This window comes from Micromys minutus, assembly GCF_963924665.1.
Source record: "Micromys minutus genome assembly, chromosome: 19".
Taxonomy (NCBI): domain Eukaryota; kingdom Metazoa; phylum Chordata; class Mammalia; order Rodentia; family Muridae; genus Micromys; species Micromys minutus.
This window is the reverse complement of record NC_137954.1, coordinates 17723783-17739583: the sequence shown is the minus strand read 5'-3', so window position 1 is coordinate 17739583 and position 15801 is coordinate 17723783. Positions and strand designations below refer to the sequence as shown.

At 39.5% G+C, this 15801-nt stretch overlaps 1 protein-coding gene across 5 annotated transcripts in view; it reads right to left on the bottom strand.

The window, feature by feature from the left end:
- Positions 1-15801, bottom strand: part of UNC80 (unc-80 homolog, NALCN channel complex subunit) — a gene marked incomplete at its 5' end in the record, with an annotated part of 174495 nt that overhangs the window by 2630 nt on the left and 156064 nt on the right. For 4 of the 5 annotated variants that reach the window (XM_080933194.1, XM_080933197.1, XM_080933195.1 and 1 more), the window contains 6 exons: positions 395-476; positions 7330-7386; positions 9671-9809; positions 12812-12991; positions 14298-14463; positions 15105-15289. In XM_080933194.1, the coding sequence (XP_080789320.1) occupies positions 395-476; positions 7330-7386; positions 9671-9809; positions 12812-12991; positions 14298-14463; positions 15105-15289 (809 nt within the window). The remainder of the gene's footprint in view (positions 1-394; positions 477-7329; positions 7387-9670; positions 9810-12811; positions 12992-14297; positions 14464-15104; positions 15290-15801) is intronic. The other variant, XM_080933198.1, reaches the window with a different exon arrangement.

Here is a 15801-nt window from a genome sequence, read left to right as displayed (position 1 = left end):
TGTTCCGGTATTGAATTAAATCTCCAGTCTCAGAGTGAAGAAGGACCTGTCTTTGTTTTTCTGTACAAGCAGACGTCCAGCGAACTGTGAAACAGCGAGAGCAAGCTCTGCCAGTGAGTTTGGCTGGGAGAGAAGCTTGCCAAAGCGAGAACAAGAAGACCCATTATAGGCCCGACATCACTTTCGGAAAACTCGGCTTTTGCACAATAACAGCTTCGCATTTGAAATAGAATCCTCATGAGGCCGGCTTGCTCAAGCACTTACCTTGCTTTAAGATTGCTGTCCACTGCTTATTTCAGGTTAGAAGGCCAAGTGTAAGCTTAATAAACACTAGCAAGCACATGGCTCTTCCACTTACAAGGGTGACTCTCAAAGCATTTCAGGGCCTTCTTACCTGCCTCAGGCCCCTCTTCCTCCCCAGTGGCTGCTGCAGGAGGACGTTCTGCTGGCCAGGTTCACTCTGTATACTTGCCACCCTGCCAAGCATCAACAGCATTAGTCTACCCTGCATACAGTGCAGAGGACCGTTCTTTGATGAGTGTTAACCGAAACCACTTATATGGAACAGTCACTTCAAAGATACCATTATCTTTGAAGGATGGTTGGGAAAGACTCCTTGGGGTAGGGATTTTTTTTTTTTTTTTTTTTTTTTTTTTTAAGGCTTGGAAAGGAGGACAAGGCCTTGTAGCCCCAAGCTCTCAAAATTGAGATTCTGTTTTCAATCACCGATGCTGTGTCTCTTACTCAGCAGGACACTGGTTCGATAACACCCCTGATTTGGAAGCCATCAAAAGGCTTATCGTGTCATATTCTAATCTCAATTTTTTTTTCCAAGGGGAATGGGAACGCTGTCGACAAATACACACAAACAAGTCTGTCACATGGATGGGGACACCTGTTTCAAAACTTCCAAATTTAAATAAAAATAAGATGGACAGATACTGAACACATCAGACACAGAATCCATTTGGGTGAAGGGACACATTGAACACATGTTTGCAGCCTGAAGTCTCTGTGAATGCTCTGCAAACCAATAGTCACGTGGGTAGAGAATTTAAATGCATTTGAAAAAAAGGAGATTTTAGGTTTAAAAGGCTGGCAAAGTAAAGTGTCAGGACCACTCAGCTGTGCTCCAGCAAAGTGTGCAGTTGATAAAAGAAGTCGTCTTCTCCCCCCAAATTCACTGTGTATGTGTGTCTCTTAGAAGCAGAAATGGCTTCTGGCAAGATCTGCTACTTTAGTGTTGGGTGAATCTGAACATACTGAAATGGGCCATGGTCCCTTTTTATTCTCCATGCATGTTATTATAGATATCTACAATGGAAGAGAGAATGAAAAGAGAGAGAACACTGTGCCCAGATGATGTTTTAATTCTGTGGTTGATGTCAATGTGATTAATTGATTTACGGTTAAATAACGCCTTTGCCTTTGCAAAAGGAGAGTCATCTACAGATATTGCTAGGGTAAAGCATCCCACAGAGGAACCCAGTCAGCAACTGTCCAGAAAAGAAAGAAAAGGATTATATCTACACATTCCCATTTTTATCATGTGCTATATAAATACCTCGTTGCACTTTTAGTAAAAGAAAGCAGCAGCAAGCTGAGCATTCAGATGCCTTTCGTGTACTGACAACTGGCTAATAATCACACTTGGTGTGCTCAAAGCTGTCATTTAAAGTCCAAGTCATGTTTTCACTAGAAAAAGCAGTGTTTCTCAATAAGATCTGCCAAAATTTATATTTGTATAAAACAGGGATATGATTGACCATCTGACTGGTGTATGCAACACAAAATTCTGCAAAGAATACCAAAAAAGAGGTCGTTAAGATTTCTTTGCTTCCCCAAAGATCAAGCTCAAAGGGTTGATGTACGTTATCTTTATGATTTTGTTGCATGTGTGAAGGATATCAATGCTAAAGAAACAGTGTAGCACATTCTGGTAATCAGTTCAAACTATGTTGCTGGCATGTCTGAAATGACATCTCCTTATTACCAATTTTAACATGTGTCTGTTAAGTTTGGAAAGCATATATACACAGACAAGTGGAAACACATTTCTTCCAATACCAAGCAAAGCTACCATTGGAATGAATTCTTCATTGACATCTAGATGTTACCTCAGTTCCCTTGGCCATAAAGGGAGGCTGATACTTACCAACTACCTCCCATTAAGGTAGAGAAAAGAAGTTAGTGGGTGTGAAATGGTTTGAATATGAAGACTGACATATATAGCATGCTTTCTTGTTTTACATTTTCTGTTTGTAATAAGTTTATTGCTTCTAGGATACTAAAAGGAAGTAGGTAATACATTTTGAAAACAGTTGGACAGAGAAAATGACTAGGAGGCAGTCCTCTTGTCTCATCTTTATTTAGAAATCTGAGATTGTGAGGGAAAAAAATGATGCAAGAAAAGAAAAAAAAAAACATTACTCAGAGAGTTAAATGCCACAACATAACAATAATTTCATGATGGTTAGTCCATGTGGAAGATCATTAGCATCAACATTTCTCTATGGAAAGAGAGGCTTATAGCTGAGAAAGCCATCAAGTTTCTCTGGTAATCAGCTGTTCTATGTACATAATATAGGAATGTATATATACAGAGAAGATGGAATCATAGAGCATGTTTCTGGAGCACATTTCAGACAATAAATCATACTTGCCTTAGAAATATGATGCTGATGTTTGTATTTGCCATGTCAATAAATTAAGTTATGTAAATAATAAACAGCTAAAAGGCTAACAATGACTGTAATGTATGAAAAAATTCTATTTCTTGGAGTTTATTTTGAACTGGAACTATATAGAAAAATTAGCTTCAATTTAGATGTTGTTCTTTATATATTTCAGTTATTTGTTTGAACCAGGAGAAAGCCAAGCTCTTTGTGCTAAGACCCTTTCTGTATTATGTTCTCTTTTCTATTTTAAAGTTTTGAGATAGTCCCATCCAGTGTCTGCCGGAAATGAAATCATCAAAATTTGTTTCCTCATCCATTTTATTGGCTACTATCATAAGTTTACAGGTATTTCAGTAGGCAACTGAATCCTTTTGAATAACTGATGTATCTACTTCATATACAATAGGTACGGAAAATAACTGAGATGTTGAGATGAGGCCAAGGTTTGTCAGAGCACTGGGTCAAATGCTAAAAGCTTTATCCTGTACAGAATACTAAATTCTTGAAAGTTTTTCTTAAAGTTTTAATTGTAAGAATGGCAGCTGATTTTTATTGTGTGAACCAAACAGGGTGGAACAGTAAGTATCAAAGCTAATAAAACTTTCTAAACTTATTTAGAAACAGGTGTGTGTCTGTGTGTGTGTGTGTGTGTGTGTGTGTGTGTGTGTGTGTGTGTATGTCTGTCTGTCTGACTGTCTGTCTGTCTGTTTGTCTGTCCCTGGCTGCATGGGTTAAAGGGGAGCACTGCTGCTGCCGCCAGCACCACCCAGCCCAAACCTTCCAGATTTAAATTAACATCTTGCAACTCATAAGTAAGCAATCTTTTGTGATAGAGGGGCATGGTCTCCGGCTGTTACCCCAGCTGGCATCTGGAATGTGCCATCCACCTGCTGTAGCCTCTCTAGCGCTAGGGCTCCATGACAGGCCCATGTTGGCATGCTTTTCCTTCTCCTTGTGTTTCTAGGTTGCTGAAAATATCACTTTGGCAAATAATAGTAAGATCCAGATTTTAGAAAAGAAAATCCAAGCATGGCATGGTGGAGTCATGATTTAACATAGTCTTCAAAAGCTAGTTGTCATTTATAATACAAAGAAATAATTAGGTAACATTAGGAAAATGATTCTGACAAAGATTACCTCTTTTTACTGTTACAGCATGGTGCCCTGGATTGAAGTGTATACATAAGTGTGTGTGTTTCTTAATATACCTGATAATATTTTTAAAATAAGAGTTATGTAAACAAGGATCCATTCAGTAATGCAAGGATAATTAAATTATAAAACTTATTATTATTATTAAATTATAACATTATGTATTACAGTATATCACGTAAATAAAAAGGTTAAGGAGAAGCAACAGATGATAACACTACCAAGATATTAAGTTGACGTGCTTATTGCTTCTTTCTCTACTTCTGACTTCAGCTTTAATTTGATTATAGAAGTGGAACATAAGACATGTGGCACAGTCTTTTATCCCGAGTGACTGCCTCGTGGTGGGAACTCATTAAGTCAATGGTAGAGGAGCAACAGGCCGACAGCCGGAACGAGAAGAGAAGACCAGAGCTTACTCCTCCCCTTTGCAAAACAATCACTGTTTAAAGTTTATGTAGCCTTCACAGCACCCAAGAAACATGTTTTAAGTGCTACAGAATCCACAGACTAGAGGGACTAACTGGGATTTAGACATCTTGGGAGAAGTGGCTTAGCAATGGCAAAGGGCACATCAGTGCACGTCTTGGCCCTGCCTTGTTGGCTACACTGTACATGAAGAGGACCTGGAAAGGTTTCATGCCTTTATGGCTGCCTGTGAGCATGAGAGAGGCAATTCTACATTGGTTGTATCTCATCAAAACTCCAATCTTGTTCAAATTTGAACTGCGTTCTTAATTTTCACTGTGATGAACTTTTATGAGAATAAAATAGCATGATAATTTCTTTTTAAATTAAGAGTTCACCATCGACTCCTGTTTTTAAACTATCCTAACATGTCTAAGCAACATCTGGATCTCAACTATAAACATCCAGCCCTAAGGACTTCAACTTCCCTAGATCTCTACTATTCTAAAGGTAAAACATGGCCATATGTGTGTTTGAGGAACCTCTATGATATGCTTTTAAACCATGTAGAACAGGGTTTTCCAGAGAAGAAAAAACTTCTATGGAAATTTGGTTTAGGTTATTAATTTCCAATGGAAGTTTTAAGAAATAGAACCAGATAGACAACAATGTTTCTAATAGGCAATTTGGTGGCTGGGTCTTTAAAGGGAATATATTAGCATAATCTAGTAGAAAATCTTAGCAGTTTCAAATTGGAGTGTAAATTTTTTTGAGTTCTTATCCATTTATATGATTATCTTGGTATCTTCCTCACTCAGCCTCTTTTGTCTAAAACAAGTGGCCGGTCAGAGGCAAAGTCCTATAAAAGTTAAGCCACACAATAAAGGAATGGGCATGGCGGGGTTTATTGCATTCCTTCTTTTTGCTTCTCAGATAGCTTGGGTTAGACTTTCTTTAGGTTAACTTTGAGTGTACCTCACATCTTAAATACCAGAGTGTGTATTAAATGGAATTCACATGGTTACTGCCTCTCCAATTTTGGATTTTAATCACGTGCCTAAGAATTCTTGTGCGGGAAAGTAAGAAAGCCTGCCAATGAAATATATAAAGTTGTGCCATTCCATTAAATCCCCTTGTTAGTAAATGCCCAGACTCCCTCTCCTCCAAAGAGAGCTTGCTGAAGCACACAGGAGAGGTGGATGTGTTACTGACAGGTGAGACCACCAACGAAATTGTTCCAGAATCCACTGAGATTTGTTCACATTTCTTACTGACCAGGGCTGGTGTTGGTGACCAACACCAAGGACCAGAGGGAGACAACAAAAGCAACAACAGACCAACAGCAGCTGATTTAAGGTGCTCATCAAAATTCCTCCGAGGATGAGCTCTCTAACTCTGGCTCTGAACTGGTCCTCAAACCTAGCACAAGTATTGAGTTTCCTCCTCTTGCGCTGGGTGTAGCCCAGACTATGAATTAGCTCAGTAGCTTTGGTTCTTTGAATCCTGAGTTCCCTAGAGAAGGCCAAGTCCTTCAGAGAATTAATTAATTAATAAAACACAAACTCTGTTCCCATCTCCTCTTGTACACACTGGTGGCTTAAGTTAGCAGAACCAGAATCTGAACCGATGAGAAGGTTCTCAGCACAAAGCTTTAGATTTTGAAACCTGACTAATACTTTCTACCCTTCAATAAGCCCCTGGTCCTATCTTCTGAAATTAAGGTTTTTCATATGCAGTTTTAAGCGTTGAACAGCTAACACTTTAAATGCATTGCTGCCCCTCTTTGACTCGCTGAAAGACACTACAGACAGTTAAGAAAAACTTTGTCCAGGCCCTCGTTTCTCAAGCTGCTTTGCCTATGACTCCTGCTAATTCAGGTTGGATTATGCAGCACTCCACATTTACTAAGAGACTAATCTGTCCAAGCAAGGGCTCGCAAACACAAATGAATGTCATGAGTTATGGATCCAGTTTAAAAAAAAAGTACCTGATGATGAACTAAATTTCCCATTTTCATTTGCAGAAGAAAATGTGAAATCCAAACAAGATGCAAAGAAAACAAAAGACCTTTCACAGGAACGGCCTCTCAACATTTCCTCATCTTTGAGAAAAAGCAATAAACACAAGGAGAGTGTCCTCACTCTAGAATGCAGCCCTGGGACTGCTTTCGCTTGACATGGGACAGAGACACTCTAGTGATGGACAAGAAGCATTGCCCCTAATGAGGATTAGTTGAGAGGTGTCAATCAACAGCACAAGATTAGGAATGTTTGACGTGGTTTATCTGAGTGTTAAAGGTGCAGTACCCATTTCTGAAGGCTTAAGCAAATAGTCTAGGAATAATGTTTCCATTGTATTACTTCTCTCATTGCTTCTGGAGAAAAGTTTGCGTTTGTTTTTTTTTTTTTTTTTTTTTTTTTGTGGCAAGTTTCTGAGTCATTTTTGTTCTAGAAGCAATATTCTTTACGTGTGCCTGAATAGGCTAGAGGCATGCCAAGCAGCATGTAGCAAAGAGAAGCAACCACTCGCACTGCAGTGACATTGCTATCCTCACAGCATCGCTGCTTTCTTACCATCTGTGGTATTAGCTAGAAATTCTGACTTGGTTGAGTACAGGGGCTCCCTGAGAGGGAGTTGTTCTAAAAAGTCTCCCCAAAAGCAATTCTCAATGAATATTGGTGTGGACAGGAATGATTAGATGGGAGAAATTTAATGTTTGGTAGAACAGACTTTGGGGGAGGTACTGAGTATTGCACTCAGAGTCTAGCACATGTTAAACACGTGCTTTACTACTGAACTACACCCTTAGCCCTTGGTATAGCAAACATTTTAGACATCCATTCGACAGAGAGAATTCTGTTGTTGTTTTAATTGAGGCTTTTAGACTATTTGTGATCTCCGAACCTGTAAAGAAGGAGGGTTTGCTACACCTTTGACTTCCAGGCTCGTGAGTTCATGAACAACAAAGGGCGAGGGATGGAAAGATACCGAGACGGGCAATAGAAGACGGAGGAGACAGAGAGACGGAGGCGACAGGGAACAGCTAGTTCCCAGCACAGACACCAATAGACAGGTAGCTTTGACACTGTACCTAGAGAGGCTGCCCTCGGCGGCCAGGCCCTGGGAGTCATCGAGGACATTAGGTTCACTGCAGGAGGGGTAGGGAGATGAAGCATTTAGGGAAAGAGAATGCAAAAAGAAAAAATAAAAAGAGGAAAAAAATAAAACAGGAGGGGGAGGGGCATGCGATTTTCTGTTTCCAAGAACTGAAAATAAGTTTAACAGAACAAGGAAGGAAAAGGAGACAGTCAACCATTTCACCTTGTGCTGGGTTTGTCAAGACATAGGACTCAAGGCAATGGGGGAAGGAAAGACTTCTGATGGGCACGACTCTCAGAGGAGCAGTCTGTTTATTGGTCAAGAGTTAAAATGAGCTCCAAATGAACACGTGAGCTCAGAAATGCATGGCAGAGTAGATCTGTAGAAGATGCATCTATAATTTCCTTGGTAGGCATTTGGCTAGATGGTTATTATTTTTATCTTATGGACACAGTATATCAATGACTAGATCCCACATTTTCTCAGACTCCCTAACAGTACCACACAGAAACCACTTACCAGGAATGTCCACAACCAAAGTCTGGAAACTAATGCCATTAAGGAAAGCAAAGAAAGAGCCCCTGCTGATTTTGCAATGAAAATGTCAGTAAACAAACTGAAGGCATCTTCATGTTACAAGGAACTCACATTTACCTCTCTATTTGATATTCTCTGGTGACTGAATTGTGACTATAACAGGAAGCCTGTCCTTTGGTGAGCAAATAGTAGCTTATCCACATATTTGAATGCAGCTGAACTAGTATTTGTGAATGCAAGCTGTGTTATATTTTATCTCCTTTCATCTCAGGCCTAGCACTAATCTAAGCAATCATAAGGCATTTAATATATATATATGTATTAAGTTGCATAGAGTTAAGCAACTACAAAATTAAGGGGACTATTCCCAAAAAATTGACTGTAAAACTAGTCTGTGTTCCCAGAAAGAGAATCACTATTTTGTAATGGACAAAGACAGTGTCCCCTTCTACAACTTTCCAAAATGTAACTCAGTATCAAAATGATTTGTTGACGTGTCTTTGCTTTTTTGTATTAACTTCTGGTATACATTTATACTAGATAAACTTTCTCCATGAGAATAAATTGACCTCATATTATGCAAACAGAAAGAATTAGTATTCTAATTTGAATAACTCAAAATCTTTCTGATTAAAATTTCCATTCTAGTTTTATTCTTAATGTGAATATGTGGATAATTAACAACTGAGAATAAATTAAGGTTACCAACGTTATCTATGTTATCTTTTTGGGACATATTACTTACAAAATCATTTCTGCTTAAAGGGAAATTATTAAATGCTAGATTATATAAACTATTTATTGAGTGTTTTGGGTATGATATAATTACTCCTGTATATGAATCATCTTAATTTGAACCCAATCATATATCTCTATTAATATAGTCTATGTATGAATTGTACTTCACTGAGTATACAGGTGCTAAAAATAAACAACAGTGGTTGGGGACATAGGTCAGTATGCAAAGCTATGTGTTGAACCCCAACATTACAAAACAACAAAGTCAGTCATCACCAATTATCTGAAATGAAAATATTAGTTGTTAAAAACAGATGAATTTTCATGTTGATATCTTCTATTACAATTATATGTAAAATATGTAAAATTCAAATGAGTGTTTATTTAAATATAAAGTTTAGTATAGATTCATGCATTATTTTTTCCCCAAGTATAAAAGATTTAGATGACTAAGAGCCCCTGAATGGATTTTTTAAAGTTACATTCTTATATAGAGGATAACACTAAAAGAAAATGCTCTAAGTGGTTTCATCATTGAATCTTAGAGCCATTGATACAAGAGTTCCACTTCACATTGTTTGAGCCTACTTCAACTCATAACTGGGAAACTGAGCTGGATGCCTGCCCATAGTCTGCAGTGTCAGAGGTATACTTTATGCTTGGTGAAGCATCCCTACATGCAATTGACCATAAAGGATACTGCAGAAGGGTAAATTCTCAGATTATCTAGTAAAGTATTTTACTCTTTCCAAATACTCATTATCTTCCCTAATGATAAACCTGACATATAAGGATGCCGTTGACCAGAATAAAAGGATCAGATTTATATTTATGGATATCTCAGTGAAAGCCAATATTTGGACCTGAAGATGTGGTCTTATTTCAAAGTCTGGTTAAGAAATCTACAACTGTTACCCACTGGAACCTACTTGAAAGTGCTTTGTTGTACAGCTTCTCTAGAAACATAACCCATACTTCCTTCTCCTTATGTCTTTATAGGATAATGTGAGTGTATTTGCCCCCCAAGTGCAGACTATAAGAAAGTCATAGCCCTTTACCTTTGGCTGGGTAACATGCCCACCTCAGCCTGAGGTGCAGACGCGCTGGAGACATGGCTGGAAAACCGCCTCCTTCCGATGGTGCTCAGGAGACAGGCTTCCTGTTCACTTACCACACTGGGCATGCTTACAGAATCATCTGAAAGTGGGGAAGAGATCAAGTGTTACAAAATTACCTATCAGATAACTCCATCCAAAGCTGTACTTGGGTTCCTTCCCTGTCTTGGGTACAACCTCAGGGCTGTCTCTAAGGCAAAAAAATCATAACCATCTTTGTCCATAAAAAAACTTACACCCCAGGTGAAGCAATGATAATTTCATGTCTACACACTTTCTACCCTACCTCTACTTGTGTACAGACTTCACAAAACATAGACATACTTCTTACTTTTATCAAAATAAACCATGTACCTTCAAATTAAAAACTTTAGAAAAGCTGGACTGTCCATAGGCACCTAAAGACTATTGCAGGAAAGGTTTAACTGGGAGTTTAGTTTTGAATGAGTCAATTACATTTCTTTGACATTCAAAAACTATTCAGACCATTCAATGACTTCTAGCCTGTTGTAGGGAGGAATATTTCAGATATTTTAGGGAAAAAAAGTTTGAAAATGGTAACATCCTGAAATAAGTGCTTATTTTAAATTTTAAAGTTTAAAGAGGTCATTTCCCATAGAAGCAAAAATTAATATACCCAAATCTATATGAAAATTAGCTTTGGTACAGTATTTGTGTCAAGTTGACCTTATGGTAAACAATCTAGCATGGTTTGTTACTAAACCACATAAACTTCAATAAAAAATTTTATGGTTTTGCAAATTATGTTACCATGTAAGGTCATCTAACACTATTTAGAATACTCTAAATTATACTTTTCAAATAAAATTTAAATATGAAAATTGCTATAAATTTTAATGTTTTATACAATGTCTTGGGCTGAGTCTTGACATACTCCATTTGTAGTTTGTTTACAAAGAAGTTTAAAACTATGGAAATTGGGCTGGAGAGGTGGCTCAGTGATTAAGAGCATTGACTACTCTTCCAGAGGTCCTGAGTTCAATTCCCAGCAACCACATGGTGCCTCACAACCATCTGTAATGAGATCCAATGCCTTCTTCTGGTGTGTCTGAAGACAGCTGCAGTGTACTCATATATATGAAATAAATAAATCTTTTCTTTTTTTAAAGAGGACACATAGAAACAGGGACCCCAAGAGTTTTAAAACAGATGGAAAGCATGACAGAATGCATTGACTGTTTCTACAAAAACCACTCTTGGATTCTCATTGTCATTTGAACTTGTGTCTTTTGACATGTCTTTATCATTTGGCTACTCATTAATCATGTGTTGCCCCTAATAATCATTTTAAATGCTGTTTTTGAACATCACCTTCTCTACATGGTTCCTTCTAATATCATAGAGGACAGAATGTCTTTCTCATGGTTTCTTGTCCTACACCCGAGAGGCCTCTACGGTTTCAATTAAAACAGTTACTCTTGCTTTTATGAATTCTTTATATAAACCAATGCTCACACACTTCACAACCACACAGCACTATTTATCAGCAGTCCCAATTTCACTTTCATAACTATGACATCTGAGAGAGGTATTAAAAGTCTACATGCCTTCTGATCCTACTACCCCCACTATATGAATACTGAGTCTCCCCCCAAGGATATCTCTGTTTAAATCTTCTCTACTTTTCTCCCATAACTCCTTCCTACTGTCTAGGCCAACTACTTATCCACAAAGTTACTTGAACATAGAGTCAGCCTTAGGAATCATGGGGTCATTACTTCCTATCATTAAAAAGATTTTGGTAGCTACTGTTCCATGCATTAAAGAAAGTAGACGTTGCTTGACGTTTCCTAGAGGTATCAGAACTTACTGTTTAAACTGCTCACTTCTGCTATTAGACTATAGTAAGTAGTAGAGTACTTGCTGGGGTCTTGTAAGGGTGAAATCCTGAGTTCAGTACCACCAATCCCTAGCACTATCAGATAAAACAAAATGGACTCTTCTAAATTAGAACGTCAGGGACTCAGTGTCCTGCATGATCATGCCTGTGATCTCGGCAGTCAGTGGTGGAGACAGGAGGATCAGATACTTAAGGTCATCAGCAATATTGGGGATGGAAGGACAGCTTGGGTCTCATGAAACTTCCGTCTCAAATAAAACTAAAGAAAAAATTAAAAAAGTAAACTTCTCATCTTAGTCTCTTACACTGTACAGGTCCAAATGTATACCCATGAGGAGTCGCCAGGTGTCAATTTATAAGGTGCTTATAATATGATCACTACCTTATACAACTTACCCCCAAACTACATCTGCCAATATTAGTAAAAAGTATGTTGACAAAGCATGCATTTCTTTCTCCATCTTATAGACCTCAGTGTAGAGAGATGTTATTTGTCTTTGTTCATTCAAAGTCTATGCTCAACTCCCATTTCCCCTACTTTAGTACAGAGAGGGGCCTTTTGTGGGTTCTGTTTGGTAGAGAGGAGCTCTCTCGGATATTATTCTCAACTTCAAAGGTACAACTGTTCAATACGCAGTATGTAAGAGCATCTAAAAACACAAGTGGGAGATAATCCATGCAGTTTAAGAAGCTCCTGATGTGATGAAGACATTTAATGGAAACTCACCAGCCTTTTGCCTCTAAACCCCACCTTGTTCAGACATACTCATGTAGCCTTTATAGATATGCTCTCTTTGTGCAACAGTAAATCTTTAGCATACACATTAGAAATTAGGAATAAATGCATTATAGGGAAGTCTCTAAATACAAATTTAAGTTGTTTGCCTTTGGGCATCCTTAGATTCAGGCAGGCTGCTACAGACAGCTAGTGTTTTCTGAATATCACACAAATACTCTGACCACTTTTCTTTGACACATGGGACCTTGGGAGAGCCATTCCTCTAGCCGGGATGCCCAGGAGAGTTTAAACGAAATTTCTAAGGAAAGGTCAGATACATACTTTCCTTCTAAATGTCCAAGGACATCAACTTCATTTTGAAGCCTCTTTAAAGAAGGACTGTGGGGGGCAGTCCTGGAAAGGGCTGGAAGGCAGACATCTTTCCTAGGCCCTTGCTAGTGTGGCCAGGCAGCCCTGTTGCTTGTCCTTCTGCACTGTGACCTACTTTCCTCATCCTCCTCGTCGGTCCGGCTGAGGGTGTCTTGCGAAGCCTGTTGGGATGGTTCGCTGTCCTGCTCCCAGACAGTGCCTGTGCCCGTGTTGGAGCGAGACATTGTGGCCAGGCTCAGGCGGTAGGCGGAGGTAGATGTGCCGACAGTGCTGATGGATGTCTTTCCTTGGTACGCTGGAGGTTGAGAGAGCAACAAAAATGTGGGTTAGGGTGGTGATAAACAAATGCTTGCTTTGAAGTCTCTTTGAAAAAAAATGCATATATATAAAACTAGTGTATCCCATACTAAGGAGTATTAAGATAAAGTTGCACAAGAAACTGAAGCAGGAAACAAAACATCAGTGTTGGCTACTGGTGGACTCTGTGTGAGTAGATTCCTTATGAAGGCCTGAAATCCCTACCAAAGAAAGGGAGAGGCTTCTGCAGTTTTCTATTTTTTTTTCCTCTGTAAATTTATTCTCCATTTGCTTAAGCTAATAGGATACCGACCAATTTGGACTTGAATTGCTGATTTGCAAACCCTGGTTTTACTGTGGCATGCGCATTGCCCACATCAGTCTATCGGAATAATAAGAAAATGGGGGTGTGGCCCTGAACCAAAAATCAAAATCAGGGCCCACGGCCAAGCCATTCACAGACTCCCTTTCTGCAGACAACAGCGTTAGAAATGATCTCACCAGAGCCCGTGGAATATGTGAATGGTGGTGTGTGACCATCACCAATGCAGCACTTTTTAATGTTTGTGGTTTAAACATATTGCGAACAACAGTAAACACTTAAGAAAGCAAACACTCATACTTTTACTTATGGGCGATGACTGCCCTCTAATGGTAAACAGATTTCATTTCCTCTTAGTTCTCAGACTGCAGAGTAGCAATACAGACAGACCCGAGGTGGAGTGTGTGTGTGTGTGTGTGTGTGTGGGATGGGGGTGGGGGTGTGAAATACTTTTCACCTGTGAACTCCATGTAGCTCCTCCTCATTCTACTTTGTGAAACATTAAGAGGATTTAGAATCCAGAACACTAATCTAAGGTAAAGTCACCCACCAGCTTCCCTTTCTCTGTATATAAGCTGTTTAACCCCAGTGTCAGGTTCCTTCCTTGCTCCTCCATTCAAACTGGACTTCGAATTACACATATTGCAGTGAAATTATAACAAATGCTAGATAATGTGGATTCCTCTATCAAAAAGGGGAAAGAAAACAATGTAAAGAGATTTTCCTCTTATTAAATATTTAAGAGCTTAACCACTAAATATATGTATATTTAATAAGATTCAGGAAAAGAATAAAGCTAAATTCCCAAGACAGCCATTTGGTATTTGTTTTATTGTTAGACTCGACCAGCGTGATCAAATCCACTAGTATATTGACATAGTTCAGATGCACATGGTTCCTCCGGAGAGCAGTGAGCTAGGCAGAAGATTCTGTAGGTTGTGTTTTCCATCTCTCAGGTTCAAAGGACACCACGCATACTCACCCGACCCACTGTGGACGGCCTCTTTCAGAATTTTCAGTTCACTGTTGAACTCCGCAATGAGGGAGCTCTTGCATAAAGGGCGGGGGATGAAGCGCCGCTCTAGCTGGTCGGCGATATGTTGTCTGGCAGAAAGCTCGTCATGATTTTCTGCTGGTTGGGCCAGTAGCTAAAAGGAAGGTATTTCACATGCTCAGGACCCTGTTTACCCATGTATGATGCCTACCGATTTCATAGATACGGGAAGAACAGAAGGCAATGCATAGGAAGGGGCATTGCCCACACAATGCCATTGTTTAGTGCCTCTACCCTAAGAAGTCAGGGCATGAGAAGAAAAAAAAGGGTAGATAAATAATGGAAGGAAAAAGAAGACTTAACTACCCCTCCCCCGCACCGTATTTCTTTAATAGGTTTCAAATAATGCTACTGCTGTGGGAATACATTCTCCAGAACATTCCATAGGGCCATTTTTTTTTTCCTTTCCTATTTTGAAAGGGACAGGGGTGATGAATGGGATGGAAATAGGTTTGACAGACTTTACTAGGTGAGAAGGTGCTTTGGATGTGAAATACTCTCTGGAGGCTTGCTTGGGGCTGTTTCCTCACCAAACCTGACGTCCACAGGCCCTGCTAACTAATGGCAGTGGCATGTATGTGTCCTGTGTATTCCATGCACCTGTGCGCCCACCCGTGCCCATCCTCGCACCTGTGCACTCACCCGTGCCCACCCGCACCCACCCGTGTGCCCACCCAGCCAGCACTCCTGCCTTAATGGAAAACTGCATGTTCTTGCAGGAGCAGTGCTCCACACCTTGCATTGGATGAAAGGGCGCAAGAGAACGAAGATGGGTATCCGGGTGCGCACGATGAAGTCGAGGAAGTCCCACAGGGCCAGGCCGCCCACCTTCCGCAGAGCCATCTCCTTCACCTGCAGGCTCAGCCAGTACCACTGGCTTCCCAGCTGCCTCTCGAAACAGATGAGAATAACCTTGAGAGCTTCACAGCAGGGAGAGAGAAGAGTAGGCTGAGGGTCTGTGCCTTAGAGGAACCCTGCCCCAAACCACTGCTCCTGCACAAGGAAAAACTAACCTGTTATACTCTATGCTTCTAAAAACTTAACATACTTGCCCGAGCATACAGGCAAAGGTATTTAGATGTGGATTAGAACACAGTTTTGTTAAGTGCATTGAAAATTCCCATTTTGGAAAAAAATAGAATGAGGTAGACTGACTATTGAACTAAAAAGGCATTTAGACGTATGTGCATTCAAAGATAATTATGTTTAATCTATACACACCAAGAAAACTCTGACTGTTTCCATGTTATATTCTGTTCTACATGTACTTTATGCTCATGGTAACTAGTGGGATTTCAATGCATGCTATCAAACCTCTAAAAGAATTGCCAAAATGCTTCTAAAAGTCTGTACATGTATCTATCTTTTTTAATTAAAGTTGTAAGAAAAAAAAAGAAGTATGTGCATTACTAATGCTCTCTGCCCCAAAGGC